The following is a 21,686-nucleotide window of genomic DNA, read 5'->3' on the forward strand; positions in this document are numbered from 1 at the left end:
ATTTTACCCTACAAATACTTCTGTCACCTTTCCCGTCTTGTTCCCAAATAGGAGATCTGGTACCACACTCTCTCTCATTGGAATCTCTATATATTGATTTAAAAACACTCTCCTGAACACGTTTAACAAATTTCTAGCCATCCATCCGTTTACAATATGGGAGTCCCAGTCAATATGTGGATAATTAAAATCTCCAACTGCTAAAATCTCTCACTATCACAACTTTGTTTCCTGCATCTGTCTGCTATCTCTCTACTGGTTTGCTCCTCTAATTCTGCCCTCTATTGGGTGATGTATAATACAACCTCATCAGTATGATGAGACCTTTCCCATTTTGCCTTTCCATTCGTATCACCTCAGCCCTCTGGTCTTACCTGTTTAGCGCACATTTGTGATATTTTCCCTAATTTATTAACATCATGCGCATTGTAAACATTGCCCACAAGTCTGGAACTATCTGAACTATAAGTACATGCTCTTCAGCCTTTGCCCCAGAATGTGCCTTTGGACGAAAGGAACTCCCTGCTCAAATATAGACCCGAGCTGCACCCTGAAGTTATCAGACGTTGGTTTATTTCAATTGTCAATTTTGCTGCAGGGCACCTATCGCCAGACAAAAAGCATAATGGATGTAAAGATTGAAAAGTATCATAAAATGTGCATGAATAAAATCTGGCAGTTGTCCAAAGGTACAAAGGAATGCAATCAGAACCAATAATTGTTATTAATTTATTGAAAAAAGTATTGTATGAAGAACAGGCATTAATTTGGCAGTTAAGACACACACAGAGAGAATTACATATTCTGAGATTTGATTTATTGCGGGGAAGGTGGGTTTGAAGACATAGGGATTAGAGGAATAAATATGCAGATGTCACAGATTGGTGTGGAATTAAGACATTTATCACAGTTGGCAATATTCACTTCACAATTACTGACCAGGACGGAGTTGTTCTAAGGGATCAAATGGGGATACTGTAGTATTTGTTATTTCTATCCAGACTACTTTTCTCAAGCAAAGCATGGATGATGTCCCCAGTGAAGGGGGAACACTCCACTTCTCTAAGTAAATGAGGAGGGTAAGTGATTCAAGAGTCAGTGGAGGAAAATTTTAATGACCAGACACCATTATTCTATTAGATATAAATCAGTCATGGAATAAATTGGTTGAAAGATCATCTCAGGCATTGGGGAGGAACTTACAGAGGTTGATTGAGATCAGCAGGAAAATAGATGTCTGGCAAGTGGAAGACTTAAGGGTTCAATGGTAGTGCATTCAGGTTAAAATGAAGAGCAAACCTGGAAGACAAGGAAACCGTAGTTAACCAGGGATATTAAGGTATTTAGTCTGCAAAAGGAAGGCAGATATCTGGTACATACAGGTGGAATAAAACATGTTCCTAAAGAAGTAAATGGCATGTTGGGGTTCACATAAGAAGGAAATCTGGAGGGCAAAATCAGCCATAGTAGATTAGGTAAAAGACCAACCAAGGCATTTTTATATCTATTAAGAGTAAAAGAGTAACTAGGGAAAGAGGAAGCATCTTCAAAGATTCAGATGGTAATTGATGAGTGGAACCATTTGGGATTGGATAGGTCTTTTACTTTTAAATTTTTAAATTAATTTTAATAGAGAGAAATATTGTATGTATATATTGTTCAGATATTAATTAATTATATAGTTTAAATAATGCAATACAGAACATGAATCATACATAAATCATACATTGGCTTATATAATTCTCAAAAAAGTGAAAAGTCCTTATAAGAATTTCACCTCATATCCTAATATTGAGGAATACAATTGTGATTATCTAAATAGAACAAAAGAAAAAAAAGGAAGAAAAAACCCATACTAATCTAACCCCTCCCACTAAACGCAGTCACTAGCAGATAAATTGTAAAGAATCGAGTATCGGCTCTCGGACATCGGATAGAAAACCCTGCCTAAGTAATCAAATTATGATAATAGAACATGAATGGGGCCCATATCTTGTAATTTTCTCCAAACTCAAGGAAGACATTGCATATGAGCTGTTGCTGTGCTGTCTTTCCATCTTATCAAAATTGGGGATAGGTCTTAATACCTCTTTCGCATTCAAAGGTTGGTCAGTTCAGTGAAGAGAACAGTAATGTCCAGAAACAAGCGTACCTTACAAAATAGGAGGGTTTGGTGGCCTCAAAGGATATAATTCTACATAAATCTTGAGGCCTGCACAACTATATTCTTCAAAGTTGTAAGAAGTAAATACAGAAATTGCTGGACTGTTGCCAGAATTTATTTTTATGTTTTCATTAGCCACAGGTGAGAATCCCTAAGTCTGGAAGATGCCAAGTTTTGTACATACATCTAAGAAGGATTGCAAGGAGTCATTAAGGAACATGAGGCCAGTGAGCCAAACATCAATGCCAGGAAATTTACTGAAGTAGATTGTGAGAGATATGTTTTATTTGCATCGCGTCATTTTGGACAGACAGTATTATTTTTTTGTGTGGCAACTCATATCTCATGAAATTGACCGGGGATTTTAAAGAGGCATCCAAGTGGATTGACAGGGACAGGGAAGTAGGCTTTTGCAAGACCTTTGAGAAATTTCCACATAGTTGGCGGCCTGGACATTAGAACATAGGGTATTCAGAGAGAGCTAACCAATTAGTAACACATTAATCCTGATGAAGTGTTTGAGCTGGAAGCATGGACAATTCTTTTTTTTTTCTGCTGATGCTGCTTGACTTGGTCAGTTACTCCAGCCGAATGTGAATTGCTCCAGATTCCAATATCTGCCATCTCCCATGTGAATCGAATTATCTAAAATTAGACTGATGGTAGAGGTTAGAGGAAGGTTAAGAACAGAAGATGGGAAATTTAATTCAAATAACTCTGATTTGATGGATTTTGGGAAGTTAATTCAGGTCAGTATTTTATAACAGCAAGATCCAGTTAACATATAATATTTGCCTTGACGTAGAATGAAGGGAGACAGAATATGATGTAGTGTAAGGCATGCTTAATGTCATCAGTTGGGCAATTGAATAGAAGGGTTGGGACATTACGTCACAGTGGTAGAAGATCTTTCTCACATGGAGTAACGCATGCAGTTCTGTCCCCCAACTCGAGAAGGCATGCCATTAAGCTCAAGCAGGTGCAAAAGATTTGCAGGGACATTACCTAATTTGCAGGGCTTGAGATGTAAGGAAAGGTTTAATGGAGTGGGACTGTTCATGCTCAATTGGGTGCTCAGGGGTGAATTAAAAGAAACCTTTAAATTCATGAGGAGAATAAATAATGTAGATTGTCACTGTCTTTTCTGCAAAGCTTGCGAGTATAAAGTAAAATGCATAGGTTTAAGATGAGAGGGATAATATTTAAAGGGGATCTGAGGAAAAGATTTTTTCACACAGAAATTATTGGATAAAATAAACAAGCTACCAGAGGAAATGTTGGAGGCAGGTACAGTTCCAGTATGTAAACATCACTTAAATCAGTTCATAGATAGGTGTGGAGGGTTTTGGCCAAAATACAGGTAAGTTGGACGTTAATGAAGGCTGCTTTGTCAGCATGGATAAGTAATGTGAAGGGACCTATTTCCATGCTGTCTACCTCTTTGACAATCCAACTCAACAATTGCATGAGAAGACAAGATTTTCATCTCAACCAACTGTTCTCACTCTTTCCCAGCAGGTTCCATTGGCCCACACCTCTCCAGAAGTTCTTCCCACTGTCCTACAGCTCTTGCACCATGCCCAACTGACTCCACACACTATCCCTAACTGCATCTGACACCATTCCTCCTCTACCAGTTCTTTAAAATCACCCTACCCCTTCCTACAGCTCCTACGGACTATAGAACTGCTCCCCAGAACTCAATGACACTAGAACCCAAGAAAATACCTCTTCCATGCTAGCCCAGACATATTACCTCCACCTCCAGCACCCATAGTCCAACCCACTTCCACTCCAGCTCCTTCTGCCATAATCACCATCAAGAAAAAGCTCCCATTATCCACACCTCATCATCCATCAGTACCCATTGAATCCATCTTTCACCACTTGGCACACCCATCCTTGCTAGCCTCTGCCAAGAGCCTTTCTCACTGAAATGTGGCCACCCCATCAATAGCTCCCATGCACCGAAGACCCTAGGACCCTTACATCAGACTTGTCTTCTGTGCGCATGTGCTGTCTCTCTGAATCTGCTTGGTACATCACGTCAAGCAAGTCTGTTGATTTTCTCCCTTCTGCACCAATAGTAAACGTTGAGTGGATGGGCAAATGGCAACATCGTCAGCACCAAGAACGTGATATTCATCTGTTAGATAGAACAGCAAAATATGTATTGAGTCATGTATGTATTAATGAATAGATTAAATAAAAACAAGCGATGCCAATTTTGATGTGGAGAAAAGTAAAGGGCGAGCTAACTAAAGTTGGATAACTCAATTCAGGGTGCAAGCTGCCAAGACCAGGGGTTTGGAGAGAAGGGTATAAACCAATGGGCTAATTAAAGTTGTGAAATATGCAACGCACCTGATGTCGAAACGTGCAATGAAAAGTATGTTGGAAATATCCGGAGAGAAATGCATGTGTGAATCTAACACTAATCAGTTCTGATACAAACAAGAGAGGGAGAGATGATGCAATTTACCTGAAAATTTTCAATTGAGTTGGAGTCCTGAAGTCTGAGATATGCCTGAGAGAGCCTAAGCAGTCCCTGGATTTCTCTCTGCCAGTACATTTTTTAGTACCCTTCCTCACTTGGACAAACTCCTGTCATTTTGTCCAGATCCAAGTAGACATGGGCAGTCATGTAAGTCAACACTGCTCCTGCTTTTCTTGGGACATGCAAAACAGTCTTTATTACCATCTTAGCTGGGGCCACTCTGTTAACTCTTTTCCTTTTATGTTGCTTGTTGTATCGGTGAACTCATTCAACATGTTAAAATGTCATGGCTTTCACTGTCAATTTTCAACCCTGCCATCTCCTTGTCCATTCTCATCTTCCTTTCCTTTTCTTGATCTCTCCACTTCATGATATTGGCTCATCATGAATACTTATTTCATGGTACAGATCCCTTCCACTACATTCGCTATACATTCTGGCACCCTACCTCCTGTCAAGGCAGCTTGTTTCCTCAGTTCATCTGGCCCATTTTTGTGCTGTGACAAGACATTCCATGCGGGTCCCCCTGAGATGAAGTTCATGATTCTTAACAGTGGACTCCCTGCAGAGTAATTTACTTTGGCGGATTAACCTTTAGACTCACAGGCATCTGGGATGTGGAACTCCCCATGGAGTACAGCGAGAAGGAGCAATGTCCGGAGGTTGGCACTGAAACAGGTCCTAGAGCTCAGAGGCAGGAACAATCAGGGTGCTCATCATCCCCAGCTCCCCCACCTCCCACCCCAGGGCATCCATTTTATCTTTTCTATTTTCATGATCCCATTGTTACCAGGAAACATGGACAGTTACACAGTTACACCACCGGCCAAGTATGAATTGTCTGAGCCCAAGCTCCAGTACATGAGGTCTGCTACATGCAGAATGCTCAGCGACTCTTATATCCTTGGTCACAAGAGTTAGAACTTCATGTAAAAGTTGTACTTATGCACAAGAGTTGGAACGCCATTTCTGAACTGTACATGATACAACACTTAGATACCTACCTGCTGTTCTGATTGCCCAGTTATTCAAAAGATTAACTTAATCTGGAAATGTGCAGATATGGATTTAAGATGGGGAGCAAGCATTTAAGGGGAGCCTGATGGACATTTTATTACACATCTTTTTTTTAATAAGTTTTTATTTAATACTTCACCGTGAACCACGTCAATAACAATAAATACAAATATTCATCATTAAAATATACACAGTGACATTTTAATTTTGTCCCCCCTTCCTCCCAACCTCCCCACCCCCTATAACGTAAATCAAGAAATAAAAAGAGAAAGAAGAAAAAGAAATTGTGTCATCCAAAATTCCATATTTAAGTATTTTCGTACTTGTATCTTAACATTTTAAGAGATGGAGGTTAGAAATTGGAGGTTTCTAATATACTCTATGTATGGTTCCCAAATTTGTTCAAATAAAGTATATTTGTCTTTTAGATTGTAGGTTTTTTTTTCTAATGGAATACACTTGTTCATTTCTATGTACCATTACTATATTTTAAAGGTTTCCTCCATTTTCCAAGTTATCATTATGCACTTTTTCACTGCTGCAAGAGCAATCATAATAAATCTTTTTTGAACCCTGTCTAATTTTTGGCCTAATTCTTTGTCTTTTATGTTGTTTAACAGGAAGATTTCTAGATCTTTTGCTATCTTATTTTTTGTAATTCTATTTAATATTAGGTTTAAATCCTCCCAATATTTTTTCACTTTTGTATAAGTCCAAATAGTCTCCAAGGTTGCTCCAATTTCTTGTTTGCAACAGAAGCATCTGTTCGATATTGTTGGATTCCATTCTTTTAACTTTTGAGGTGTAACATATAATCTATATAACCATTTGCATTGTATCATACGAAACTGAGTATTTATTGTATTAATCATAGTTCCTGTGCATAGTTCCTTCCATGTTTCATTCTTTATTCATATATTTAAATCTTTTTCCCCAACCTTTTTTGGGTTTATATATTGCTTCATCATTTTCTTTTTATAACAATTTGCTGTACATGTTTGTGATAATTTTTTTTACTATCATTGTGTCTGTAATTAAGTCTTCATAGCAGCTACTCTCAGGTAATCTTAGGTTAGTTCCCAACTTTTCTTTTAAATAAGTTTTCAACTGATAGTATGAAAATATTGTACCATGTTATATTCCATATTTTTCTTTTAACTGTTCAAGTCTTAATAAATTATTTCCCCAAAAGCAATCTTTTATTCTTTTAATTCCTTTTCTAGCCCATTCCTTAAAAAATAAATTGTCTATTGTAAAAGGTATTAATGGGTTTTGCATTAGTAGTATTTTTGATATTTAATAATTTATCATCTTTCATTCCAGATGTATTCTCTTTCATATTTTTTGTATATGATATAGCATTGGTAAATTGTTGTGTTGCACCAATTCCTCATCCCATTTATAGAGTAAATGTTCTGGATCCTTTTCTCCTAATTTATATAATTCTATCTTGAGCCAATCCGGTTTTTCTACCATCTGATAAAATTCTGATAGATCTCTTAACTGTGCTTCCCGGTAATAGTTTTTGAAATTTGGTAGCTACAATCTCCTTGTTTATACATCCATGTTAATTTTTCTAAAGCCACTCTTAATTTTTTTTTTTAACCCTTCCATAAAAACGTTCTTATTAATTTATTTAGTTTCATCAAAAAAGTCCCCTGTCAAGGGAATTGGTAGCGTTTGGAATAAATATTGTAGCTGTAGAAATAAATTCATCTTGATGCAGTTTACTCTCCCTATTAAAGTTAATGGTAAATCTTTCCATTTCTCTAAATCTTCCGGTATTTTTTGTTATTAACAGTTAGTAGTTTAATTTCTACAAATGATTTAAATTATTATTTATTCTGATACCAAGGTAAAGTATAGCCTGTGATTGCTATTTAAAAGGGGATTCCTTTTTACATTTTGTATAATCGACTTTGTTCATTGGCATCACTTCACTTTTATCAATATTAACCTTGTATCCCAATATCTCCCCATATTCTTTCAATTTTATATATAACCTTTTTATTGATTTATCTGGGACTGTTAAATATACTATAATATCGTCCACAAATAAACTAATTTTAAATTCTTCCTCTTTTACTTTTATTCCCTTTATTGTAGATTCCTTTCTCATCAGCTCTGCCAATGGTTCTATAGCCAAAGCGAACAGGGAAGGTGATAATGGGCATCCCTGCCTAGTTGACCTACTCAATTTAAAGTGGTCTGAAACATATCCATTTACCACTTTTGCCATAGCACCATTATACAGTGCCCTAATCCAATTAATAAATTTTTGCAGTAATTTGAATTTCTGTGGTACTTTAAATTCCACCCTATCGAAAGCTTGCTCTGCATCTAGAGTTACTGCCACAGTTAGTGTGTTATTTATTTGCACTGTAAGGATTAAATTAATAAATTTACAGACATTATCTGCCATTCTTCTATTTTTAAAATAATCCTATCTGATCGAGCTTCACTAATTTCGGTACACAGTCTGACAATCTATTCACTAGTAATTTTTCAATGAATTTAAAATCTGTATTTAGTAAAGATATTGGTCTACATGATGCCAGTGACAGCGGATCTTTTCCCATTTTTGAAATTATTGGCGTTTTACGTGAGTCAGGCAAAATCTGGGTCTCTTCCACCTGTTTCATTACCTTCAAGAGGGGCGAAATTAATGGATTATAATACCTTATAAAGCTCTGTAGGGAATCCATCTTTGCCTGGTGTCTTATCATTTGGTAATGTCATTAATGTATTCTGAATTTCTGCAATTGTCAGGGGTTTTAGTCATTTATTTTGACCTTCCAATTGTAATTGGGGTAATTCAATGTTTGACAAAAATTCATCTATTTTGTCATTCTTCCCTAGATTTTCGGTTTATATTGCTTATAAAATTTTATAAATTTTCCATTAATCTCTAATCGATTATAATATGAGATCTGTTTATCCTCCTTCTTTGTTGCTATAATAGTTCTTGTTGCTTGTTCTGTTTTTAGTTGCTAAGCCAATATTTTGTGGGTTTTCTCTCCTAATTCATAACCTTTGTTTTCATAAGGTTTTTCTACACTTGTATATTTGTAATGTTTCATATTATAATTTTTTCTCTGCCAATTCTCTCTTTTTCTCTATATCTTCCCTTCTCATTAAATATTTTTCTATAGTTACTATTTCTTTTTCCAACTGTTCTATTTTCCGATTATATTCTTTTTTAATCTTAGTCATGTAACTAATTATTTGCCTCCTAATAAAGGCCTTTCATTGCATCCCATAATATAAATTTGTCTGTTATCGAATTTGTATTTGTCTTGAATTATATTTTGATTTGTTGTTCTATGTATTCCTGAAAGTCCTGCCTTTTTAACAATAAAGGGTTTAGCCTCCATCTATATGTTTTCAGTGGAATATCCTCTAAATCAATTGTCAATAACAAGGGTAAGTGGTCAGAATCTGAGCCGACAACAAGAACATGTCAATCCTAGAATAAGTTTTGTGTCTGTTTGAATAATCTCTTTCTTTTGGATGTTGTTTTCTCCATATATCAATTATCTTCAAATCATGCATTGATTTTAATGTAAATTTGGGTACTTTATTATTTATATTTGTTTTCCCAGTTTTTATCTATCAATGGGTTAAGGTTAAAATTAAAGTGTTCCCCCCCCCCGCCAGTAAAATGTATCCCTGTGTGTCTGCTATCTTTATAAAAATATCCTCCCCCATTTTATCACACATCTTGTGGTGAGTAGGTGGGGCAAGCTGGCATGGGCCAGGTGGGCTGAAGGATCTGTTTCTGTGCCGTATATCTCTATGGCCATTTAACATACCCGAGCAGCACCCGTTTATTTGTACACTGTTTTATTTCAGTTAATAATTTCCCAATGCACCCCAAGCAAATTGCCTGCTCCACAAGTGTCCTCATCTGCTTCAAAAGACCTCAACTTATCATTGTTCCGATATATCATCATCCATGGCTCTGCATCATCCTGCTAGAGAGTAACACAGAAACGCAGCAGGTAGGACCGCTGCTAGAGAGAGCCAATGAACGGAGTTTGATCTTGACATCTTGTCATGTGTTTGTGGAGTTTGCACAATCTCTTTAATGGGACTTGTTTCCCAAACAGATGGCTTCTGCCCCATCTCAAAAAAATGCACATAGGTAGTTGAAGTTGCTGTTATAAATTGTCCTGAATGCATGGCAGAACCAGAGCGAAAATGTGGGGAAAATAAAAATACATGAATATTGGTCATTTACACCCAATGCTATGCTAGCTGTATGTATTCGGATTCTATTTGTGACTTTTGCGGGATGTCGGCTTTCCACCCATTTATACAAATGTGTAAAATTTGAAATATTGCGCTTGGGTAGAAAGCATTCAGTCGTCCAGAATGATCACGTGCCATCATATCCGGCTGGATTATCGGAATTGTATTATATAAAAGTATTATAAAATGACAGGCTTGCACTCACATGTTTGGGAGGTGGGAGAATACTGACTCCATCATGGTTTGGTAGAGGCATGAGCATCTGTGAGAACCTACCCCATCTTTTCACCACCTGCCTAATGTCCAGGTCACATGGAGAGACTTCTGATACTTACGTACAATGGGTTGCCTTTCAAAGTATGCTTGATGAGGATGATGCAAGGGTACTGGAGGAGGCAGGCAACACCCGCCAGCACCTGCACAATGCCATATATCTTCCCGAAGTGACATGAGGAGAGAGAGGTCCAAAGGATTAAACTCGTGATATTCCACACTTCAATACTTCAGACAACTCAATGGATTAATGAATTGACCATTAGAACCATAGAACACCGCAGCACAGAGCCAGAACCTTCAGCATAGTTCCCGAATGAGTTATTCTGCATAGACCCATCCTCTGACCATAACCTCTCCCCCCATACTGCTCCCATCCATGGACCAACACCAACATCTTATATATCCAAATGAATCTCAGTGGAAAAATGTATTTGCATTATCTATACCTTTCATAATTTTGTACACCTCCATCAAATCACCGCTCATTCTCCAATGCCTCTGGAATAAAATCCCAACCTCTTCAACCTTTCCCAATCAAGTTTCAGCAATATCCTTGCGACTTTTCTCCACACTCTGTCAATTTCATTGATATAAATCCTGTTGGTAGCTGAACACAAATGCACATAATGTCTCCAAATTTGGCTCAGCACCATCCCATTCAACTTCACCCAACATGTCAACTCTTATATTCAGCTTTGATTTATGAATGCCAATGTGGCAATTATTTTCTTTCTGCCCCTATCTAAAAGCCACTTTCAATCTATATTCCCAGATCTCTCTGAAGTCTACAGTTCCCTACCGCTTACCATTGAAGTTCTACACTGGTTCGTCATCCTAACTTGCAACACTTCAAACTGTCCGCATTAAATTCCAACTGCCATTTTACAGCTTGGATACAACTTCAAGGATTGAGAAGCTTTTTTCGCTGCCCTTTACACTGCCCATCTTAGAATTATCAATGTATTTGCTGATAAAATTACCCACATTATCATCCGGATCATTGATCTTGATGACAAGCAACAATGGAACAGCATTGATCCCTGAGGTTCACCACTAGTCACAGGCCTCCAATCAGAGTGGAATCCTCTACAGATACACAATCCTTTACCTGAAGATCTAAAATCCAGAAAGCTCCAAAAACTGGCATTTTTTTCCTGGTGCTGGTACAGCAGAGCGAGAGAGAGAGATGGCAGCGCGACTCAGGCAGGCAGGGGGGAAGGGGAGAGAGACGGCAGCGCGATTCGGGTGGGGGAGGAGGAGAGCTGGCAGTGTGACTCGGGTGGGTGATGGGGAGAGAGATGCCAGCATGACTGGAAGGGGGTGGATATGGCAGCACAATTCTGTTGGGCTTAAATCTGGGGCAGCTGGTATTTGTTCTGAAATCCAGAAAAATCTGAAATTCGGAACACGCTGTTCCCCAAGGGTTCCGGATAAAGGATTCTGTACCTGTACTACCATTAATCACTTACCTGGGTGCTGTGCTCTCCAGAAATACTATGCGTCCCATTTCCGGTGCTGCATTTAAAATTATCTGGAGTTCGTTCTCAAGCTGTTTTAAAATGATCGGGCCTCGGTTCTCCATTGACTTTCAACTCACCTGATGAAAGCTTTGTGCATTGATATGTGATATATCCTATATTTCAAAAGAACTAGGCATTTTTTTTAAATGAAGAGAGATGGCTAGATAGTTACAAAAGTAGGATTGTGGTTTATGAGATGGACAGAGGTTTAACTCAATGGGTCGATCATTTTAAACAGATGCATGCAGGTATTTCTACTAGTAGTTGCATTTTGGAAAGTCGAACATGAAGATGGAGGACATGGTCAATGGCAGAATTCTTCACAATGTGGAAGATCAAGGTGGAGCTTCAATGTGTATAAGTCTTCAATGCGGTGGGAGATATTTCTGAGAGTTTGGGGAATTGGCAACCTAAGGATTTGACATAGAAGATGGGGGTAATAATCCACAATATTTTTGATTGTCAGATGTGGGATTGCAGAGAAAAGTGGCCAATCCATTCCCCTCTTTTTCTTGTTTTTTTTTCTTGCTTTTGATAGTTCACCTCCTTGTTTTGGTTAAATTAACCCGATCTGGATCTGGATCTTAGATTTCCTGCAGGATGTGTGGATAGAAGCAGCAGCTGGAAGAACTCCTGCCGCAAAGATTGAGTCACCCTGGTTGGAAGCTGACTTGTGTGATGTTTCCACTCTCTCCCTGTGAGTGGATGGAGTTACTCCAGCGACTCCGCTTTCCTTTTTCCACAAAGATGTGAGGATGTGGAAGGTAAACTGGCAATGGTAAATTATCCCAAGTGGTTGAGAAGGTCAAAGGGGAAATTAGTGGAGGAAATCCCATTGTTCTGTGAGCTACTATTGTTCCTCGTGTCATGAAATATTGAATGGACTGACAATACTTTGCATAGAAAAATATCTGTACAGGCAATTGTTGAACATATAATATGAAGGTCGTGAAATAATGTAAATTTGTGCTTGATGGCCAGCCTGTAAATGGTGGGCCTAAGGGTCGTGGTATTGTGTGCTTCTCTAACAGTGGAAATTGTTGCTTAATGTTTGGAACCAACTTGGTGGACCGAAAAACCAGTTTTATTTCTTTGTTATTATCCGTCTACTTACGCAATAGTGAGGAATGCAGCTTCATTTCCATAAAGGAATGTGCCATGGATCACTAGGAAGATGAAGCTCAAGTACTGAAGCCACAGCACTGGAATAGCAGCACAGAGAGAAAAGAGGACGGAGAGCGTGACGGTGAGGGCAAGAGAACATTTTTTGAATCATTCTCTGGTTCATTCAGCATTACTGGGGAAATAAACCATCGGAATTTTACTGAGTTCACTCTTCATCAGGACTGAACAGACAAGCACATAAAGTTGGCTTATGTTACAGAAGGGAGGGGGGGGGTAAGTAGAACATCCTTGAGATGCAACTGTGTTGATTGGCAGTGAGAAGGAGACTTTGTTTCAGATTCATACTGGCCATGATCTGTCAATGAGTAAATCAAGGATCCAATTACTGAGGAGTTTGCAGAGGCCCAGGTTTTGAGCTTGTTGACCAGTATAGAGGATATGATTGTGTTGAAAGCTGAAGTATATGTGGCATGTCTAGGAGATGCAGAGTTGAGTGGTTTGGAGCAATTGTGATGGTCTTCGAAATGAAGATCTTTATACAGGTATAAGTTAATTCTAGCCATGGCTCAAAACATTTTATCATGGTAGACTACCAAATAACCCCTCATTCTTCTATGCTCCAGGGAATATAGAACTATAGAGCAAAAGAACACAACAGCACAGAAACAGGCCCCTTCAGCCCTTTTAGTCTGTGCTGAACCATTTTTTTTGCTTAGTCCCACCGATCTTCACCAAGTTCATTGCAATCCATACCTTTCCCATCTATGTACTTGTCAAAATTCTTCTTAAATGTTCAAATTGAGCCCACATTCACAACCTCAGCTGGCATCTCATTCCATACTCCCACCACTCACTGTGTGAAGAAGTTCCTCTTCATGTTCCCCCTAAACTTTTCCCCTTTCACCCTTAACCCATGTCCTCTGGTTTGCATCTCTCCTGCACTCAGTGGAAAAAGCCTGTCGACATTGACTCAATCTCTCTCATAATTTTCAATACCTCTATCAAATTTCTCCCAATTCTTCTATGGTCTGGGAAATAAAGTGCTAACTTATTTAACATTTCCCTGTAACTCAGTTCCTGAAGTCTGGGCAACATCCTAATAAATCTTCTTCCTATCTTGATATCTTTCCTGTAGTTATGTGACCAAAACTGCACACAGTACTCCAAATTTGGCCTCACCAATGTCTTATACAATCCCATCTCCTTTAACATCCCAACTCCTTTACTTAATACTTTGATTTATGAAGGCCAATATGCCAAAAGCTCTCTTTACAACCCTATCCACTTGTGACACCACTTTCAGGGAATTATGTATCTGTACTTTAATTTCTATAGGTTCCACAACCTCATTGTTTGTTTTTTTTAGTTCCCACAACTCTGTGCTAGTTTCCTATGTGAATACTGATGAAAAAAAAAACATTTAATATATCCACCATCTCTTCTGGCTCCATACAAAGCCAACCACTCTGATCTTCAAGGGGACTAATTTTGTCCCTTACCATGCTTTTGCTCTTAATATACCTGTAGAAACCATTAGGTCTTCTTTTAGACCTCCTGATACCTTTCTTAAGAGTTTTCTTACATATTTTATATTCCTTAAGTACCTCATTTCCTCCATGTTGCCTATACGTCTCTCTTCTTTTGAACCAGATCCCCAATATAGTCATAATCTGTTTAACCATTGCCTGTATCTCTGTTTTAACCTGTTTAACTTTTCCCTATAACTCAGTCCAGACAACATCATTGTAAATCTGCTCTGCATTCCTTCAATGTTATTCATATACCTCCTGTAATTAAGTGACCAAAACTGCACACAATACTCCAAATCTAGCCTCATACATCTTCACCATAGCATCCCAACTCCTCTATTCAAAGCTTTGATTTATGGCCAGTGTGCCAAAAGCTCTCTTTATGACCCTATCCACCTGTGACACCACTTTCAAGGAATTATGTTTCCACATTCCCAGATCCCTCTGTTCTATCACACTCTTCAGCGCCCCACCATTTACAATGTATGTGCTACCTTGAATGAAAGACTTCACGTTTGTCAGCATTAAATTCCCTCTGTGATTTTGCATTCCATTTTTACAGCTGATCAAGATCCCTTTACATACTTTTCAAACATTCCTCACTGTTCACTATACCTTCAATCTTTTTAGTAGAGGAGAGGGTCAAGAACTTCATATTCCTGGGTGTCAACATCTCCGAGGATCTGTCCTGGAGCATCCATGTTGATGCAATCACAAAGAAGGCTCTCCAGCAGTGATACTTTGTGAGGTGTCTGAAGAAGTTCGGTATGTCTCCGAAGACTCTCAAAACTTCTACAGGTGTACTATGGAGAGCATTCTGACTGGTTGCATCACTATCTGGCTGGGTAATGCCAACTTTTAGGACAAGAATAAACTCCAGCAGGTTGTTAACTCGGTCTGTGACATCACAGGCACCCAATTTCACTCCATCGAGACCATCTACATGAGGTGGTGTCTTAAAAAACCAGCCTCTATCCTCAAAGACCCCCACCACCCAGACGACATCCTCTTCACTCTGCTACCATTGAGGAAAAGATACAGGAGCCTTAAGGCAAACACTCAGCGGCACAAGGAGAGTTTCTTCCCCATTGCCATCAGATTCCTGAATAATCAATGAACCATAGACACTGCCTTACTTTTCATGCTCTATTATTGTTATTATTATTTTATTTTATTTTTTAACGGTTAAGTTATAAGATGGTTATAATATGTATGTTTGCACTATGATGTTTCCACAAATTTCATGACTTTTTCATGACAAAAAAATCTTGATTCTGAATATATTTGTCAGTCCCCCTGAAATTTTAACATTGGTCCACCTTAAGGATCTCACTGCTTGTTTGCCTCACCTGCATAGACTCTGGGCCAGTTTCCTGAATGCATACATAAGCCAAAAAAATGTAGGATCTCCCTCACCTCTTCTGGCTCCATATATAGCCGACAACTACTTATTCAGCAACCGGCTGCTGGATGACAACCAATTCCAGTATTTGACAACTCTGATCTTCAAGGGAACTAATTTCATCCCTTACTATCTATCCTTTTGCTCTTAATATATTTGCGGAGTCCATTAGCATTTTCACTCACCTCATCTGCTAAAGCATGTCTTCCTTTTGCCCTTTTGATTCCCTTCTCATATTTTTCTTGCATTTGTTCTCTCTGATATTTGCTGTGATATTTTCCCTGTCTAAGAGTGCCAACCATCCCCTTTCATCGATCCCCTTCTGTTTGAAACAAAAGAACCCCAGAACATTGAGCTGCCAGTCCTGCCCCTCCTGCAACCAAATTTCACTACTGGCCACAATGTCATAATTTCATGTGCCAATCCATGCTCTAAGATCATCTGCCTTTTGTACAATACTCCTTGGATTAAAATAGACACCTCCAAACATTATTCCCCCATGCATAATCCTTTGTTTCCTCTCTTTGGATGAAGTCTTGACTATCTACTCTGGCACTATGGTTCCTTTCTCTCTACAATCTAGCTTACTTCCCATGGAGCAGCATTTCCCGCAAGTATATTAGTCCCTCTCCAGTTCAAATGGAAATAATCCCAATGGTACAAGTCCCATCTCCTTTGAAACAGATCACAATGTCCTGATGCGCCCCATCATTCACCATCTCTTTAGCCATGTATTAAGTTGTCTTATCCTCCTACATTTAATCTTAAAAGCACTTGGCTCGCAGAGCAATACTGATATCACAACCCTGGAGGTCCTTTCCTTGAACTTTGTATCTAACTCCCTGAACTCTCTTTTCAGGACATCATCACCCTTCCTACCCATGTCCCTGGCTGTTCACCCTCCCTCTTGAGAATTTAGTGAACTAGATCGAAGATATCCTAGACACTGGCAACTAGGAGGCAACATACCCTCTGGGATTCTCTTACCTGTTCCTCCAACTTGTGAATCCCTTATCACTACAGCATGCCCTTTTTCCTCCCTTCCCCTCTTAGGAACATGGCTAGGCTCCATGCCAGAGATCTGACCACAGTGGCTTGTCCATGCCAGGGCATGCCCCTTAAGAGTATCCAAAGCAGTATATTTGTTAGTGAGGGGAGCAGCCATAGGGCTACCCTGTACTGACAGGCTGTTCCAGTTCCCTCTCTTGCTATAACCTATGATCCACAATAACATTCTACACTATTCACAACTTCCAATTTTTGTGACATCTTCAAACTTACGGACCCGTCTTTCCACTTCTTCATCCAGGACATTTGTAAATATCATAAAGAGCAGGGTCCCAAACAGATCCATGTGGAATCCCACTCATCACTGGCTTCCAGGCAGAATATATTCCATCTGTTTTCTTCAGGCAAGCCAATTCTGAATTCATACAACTAAAGTTCCATAGGTGACATTCTGAATAAGTCTAGCATGGCAATGTTTGATAATATCTTAATAAAATCCATTTCCACTGCATTTGCTGCCATGCCTTCATCAATGTGTTTTATCACATCTTCAAAATCAATTAGGCTTGTAAAGCATAACCTTCCATTCACAAAGCCATGATAACTACCTCTGAGATATTCTTCCTTTGGCTTGGCTTCGCGGACGAAGATTTATGGAGGGGTAAATGTCCACGTCAGCTGCAGGCTCGTTTGTGACTGACAAGTCCGATGCGGGACAGGCAGACACGGTTGCAGGGGAAAATTGGTTGGTTGGGGTTGGGTGTTGGGTTTTTCCTCCTTTGTCTTTTGTCAGTGAGGTGGGCTCTGCGGTCTTCTTCAAAGGAGGTTGCTGCCCGCCGAACTGTGAGGCGCCAAGATGCACGGTTTGAGGTGATATCAGCCCACTGGCAGTGGTCAATGTGGCAGGCACCAAGATATTTCTTTAGGTAGTCCTTGTACCTCTTCTTTGGTGCACCTCTGACACGATGGCCAGTGGAGAGCTCGCCATATAACACGATCTTGGGAAGGCGATGGTCCTCCATTCTAGAGACGTGACCTACCCAGCGCAGTTGGATCTTCAACAGCGTGTATTCGATGCTGTCGACCTCTGCCATCTCGAGTACTTCGACATTAGGGATGAAGTCGCTCCAATGAATGTTGAGGATGGAGCGGAGACAACGCTGGTGGAAGCGTTCTAGGAGCCTTAGGTGATGCCGGTAGAGGACCCATGATTCGGAGCCGAACAGGAGTGTGGGTATGACAACAGCTCTGTATACGCTTATCTTTGTGAGGTTTTTCAGTTGGTTGTTTTTCCAGACTCTTTTGTGTAGTCTTCCAAAGGCGCCATTTGCCTTGGCGAGTTTGTTGTCTATCTCGTTGTCGATTCTTGCATCCGATGAAATGGTGCAGCCGAGATAGGTAAACTGGTTGACCGTTTTGAGTTTTGTGTGCCCGATGGAGATGTGGGGGGACTGGTAGTCATGGTGGGGAGCTGGCTGATGGAGGACCTCAGTTTTCTTATGCTTTTTGTAAATGCACAGGAATTCTATCGTTCCCATCACTGACATAAGACTCATTAGTGTATAATCCCAGGAATCTCCCTATTAACTTTTTAATTATGATTGTCCAGTCCACCAGTACCCACACACAGCTAGAGAGGATGCAAAGATCATTGCTAAATGTCCCAGCAATCTCTTCCCTCACTTTCTGTAGTTACCGAGAATAAGGTCCTGGGGAACCTGTCAGTCCAAATGTTTTTTAAAAAGACTAAGCACATCCTCTTTCTTAACCTCAACATGCTCCAGCACATAAGCCTATTCTATACTGACCTCACCTTGACCAAGGTCCATCTCTCTGGTAAACACTGAAGCAAATTATTCATTTTGGATCTCTCCTATTTCCTCTGCCTCCAGGCCTATGATCCCTCTTACGCAGCCCTACCTTCACCTGAGTCATTCTTCTGTTCTTCACGCATGCATAGAATGCCTTAAGGTTTCCTTAATCTTTTTTTGTAATATTTTATTTATCATTTTAAATATATTTAACAATCAATAATCATACCAAATACAAAACATCAAGAGAACCCCTCCCTCCACCCCCTCTCCTTTATACAAATCCTATTAACAGAGAAAGAACGAAGAAAAAGAAACACAAAAATGAGCATCCCATTTCCCAGTAGACCCAGAGCTTTGTCTTCTGGGGAACATTACCATGGTTGGTAGATCACTAACTAATTCTCAAATTAAATTCACAGAAATTGCCCTGTGTGTGGCCAGGAAATGCATAGCAATAACATGGAAGTCTGACTCCCATCTACTCATGTATAGGTGGTCTTCGGAGATGAATAGTTGCATCCCACTTGAAAAGGTCACATACAATCTCAGAAAGGGATATAACACATTTCTAAAAATCTGGCAGCCTTTTTTAGAGCATATAGGTACCTCAATGGCACCAATATAGGGTTACAATCGCCACTGGCTAGCCAGTAGACCTCTGTAAAGATTTTAACACTGTGGTATTATCATGTCTCCATATGTTTTACTGTACACACTGACATAAGCCCTTCCCGTCTTTTACTTCCTAAACCTTACATATGCTTCCTTCTTCTTCATAAATAGCTGTCTCATCTCTTTTTGTCAACCATATCCTACCATATTTCCCTATCTCAGTGGGACAAACCCATCCAGAGTCCTGTGAAAGTGGTCCATAAACATCTCCATACTTCTTCTGTGCTTTTCACCAAGAACAATGGCCAAGTCATTGGGTGTATTTTAAGCAGATATTGATTGGTCAGGTATCATAGGTTGTGGGGTAGATGGCTAGGCAACAGAGCTGAGTGGGATAAGGGATCAGCTCATGATTAAATGGCAGGAAAACTTGATGGGCTGAATAGCCTATTTCTGCTCCTATGTCTTATGGTTTCATAGTTTAACATCTCATCCAAATTTTCTCTCCAAATCCAATCATTATTAGCCCTTCCCTAATTGAACATATCACCATTTTAACTCCTCCTGTCTTTGTCCACAGCTATGCTAAAATATCAGGAATTTGTTGTCAGGGAGAGAAAGGAAGAATGGGAGATTTGAAGAGGAGGACAATTTGGTTATATAGGATGAAGCAGAGGGAGGGAAAAAGGCAGAGGAGAGAAAGAAAGGGAGGGCACAATGGGTTTCTGTGCCAAATTCTCCTGAATGAATTGTGAAGTGATAAATTCATTTGTGGTGCTGAACATTAGCCACAAAGTTCATTTTAACCAATATACCGAAATGTCAGTGCCAATATGAAGATGAGATTTCATTTCATTCAATTACCTGCAGCTGAGTTCAATTGGCAGCCTTTCCTTTTGTGCCGGTCCAGGATCAGCCCACTGAAGGGACTGAAGAAAATGGCAAACAACTGGCTGATGGCAAAGGTGTTTGTAAACCTGCTGACTGACAGAGGAAAGAGGTGGTATCATGTTACACATGGATGGGGAACAGTTTGAGGGAGAGAGGATCAGAGTGGGAAGTCGCGATTGGAAGACATGGGTGGAAGAGTTATGGAGAAAAAATGTAATAAATAAATGTGTCAAGTAAAAGAAAGAGCAGAGATAAAGAGTCAAACAGACATGGTATATACTGTGTGTGTGTGTGTGTGTGTGTGTGTGTGTGTGTGTGTGTGTGTGTGTGTTATATACACATGCAGATAGATGGATGGATAGACAGACAGAGAGAATGATTGATAAAATGATTAATTGGCAAAGAGTAAATAGGAAGGAAAGAAAATCAGGAAGGAAAAGTGAAGGAAGGATTAGTAAGAAGAGATGGAAAGAGGAATTTAAAAAGGGAAAGACAAAAGAGAGGAGAGAAAAGAGGAATGGAAGAAAGGATGGAAGGCAAGAAAGGAAAGAGCAAAACAAAGAAAGAAAAAAGGAAAGCAAAGAAAACTAAGGATGGGTAAAAACGGTGAGAAATGAATGGAATAACATGAAGGAAAATAAAGAATGAGAAGTTGGGATGAATGAATGATGGAAGGAAGGAAGTAAAGGAAGAAGTGATGGGTGACATTGGGCATGGAAACAAAGGAAAGGGAATCAGGGTAGAAGAGAGAAAATGCCAAAATGATGATGAATGCAGTGGCCTGCTTTGTGCCTAATGAGGGGGCACGGACATGTATATGTGATGAATGTGTATATTCTGTGTGAGGATTGTGTTGAAGTTTCTGTTAAAGCAAGGTTAACAGAGCTCGGGCTTTTATTTTTGTGGCAAAGAATGATGAGGGGTCTTATAAAGAATCAGAATTTACTGTCATGAACATGTCATGAAATTCACTGTTGTGCAGCAGCGGCAAAGTGCAAAATTATACTTTGAAAATAAAATGAACGTTCTACAAGATTATGAGAGGAATGGGTACCTTTTATTCAGGGGAGAGAGTAGCAAACACCAGAGGATATTAGTACAAGACGAGCGGAGGAAAGTTTTGGAGAGACCTCAGGGGTCAGTTTTCTACCCACAGAATAATGGTGCTTGGAATGCATTGCCAGGGGTGGTGGTGGAAACTGGTACAATAGGGACGTTAAAAAGGCCCTGAGACAGGCATATGGATGCAAGAAAAATAGAGGGTTATGTATGTGAGGTAGGGAGGTTTTACTTTGTTGAGGTTTATATTGGCCGGCACAACATCTTGTGCTGTAATATTTTCTGTTGTATGATGTTTGAACTGGGACTTGGGTTTGCTGTACATTGAGATATAGTGTGTGTTTTGATCATGTGGAATGGGACGGGCCTGGAGTGCGGTGGTCTATCTTGAGAACGGGTGGGGCCAATTACTCAGCGATGTCGGTTACCTTGCCTGGGATCGCCATTTGCCAACAAGTTGAGCATGGGGTTCAAGGTCCCAATAAACAGAAAAAGACGCAGCGGCATAATCGAAAGCCAAA

At 39.6% G+C, this 21,686-nt stretch overlaps 1 protein-coding gene across 2 annotated transcripts; it reads right to left on the reverse strand.

Moving 5' to 3' along the window:
• Positions 1-751: 751 nt before the first annotated feature.
• Positions 752-21,676, reverse strand: LOC138751360 (equilibrative nucleobase transporter 1-like). Of its 2 annotated transcripts, none has more exons than XM_069913539.1 (4): positions 21,594-21,676; positions 20,080-20,199; positions 4,154-4,310; positions 752-1,299 (listed from the first exon to the last, which is right to left on the reverse strand). In XM_069913539.1, exons 1-3 carry the CDS (start codon positions 21,670-21,672, stop codon positions 4,207-4,209), a joined length of 303 nt encoding a protein of 100 aa, XP_069769640.1. In that variant the 5' UTR covers positions 21,673-21,676; the 3' UTR covers positions 752-1,299; positions 4,154-4,206. The 2 variants fall into 2 exon arrangements, with proteins under 2 accessions (XP_069769640.1, XP_069769639.1); XM_069913538.1 differs by having other exon boundaries at positions 752-2,820.
• Between the last annotated feature and the right edge of the window lie 10 nt (positions 21,677-21,686).

Source organism: Narcine bancroftii, chromosome 1 (assembly GCF_036971445.1).
Source record: "Narcine bancroftii isolate sNarBan1 chromosome 1, sNarBan1.hap1, whole genome shotgun sequence".
Lineage (NCBI taxonomy): Eukaryota > Metazoa > Chordata > Chondrichthyes > Torpediniformes > Narcinidae > Narcine > Narcine bancroftii.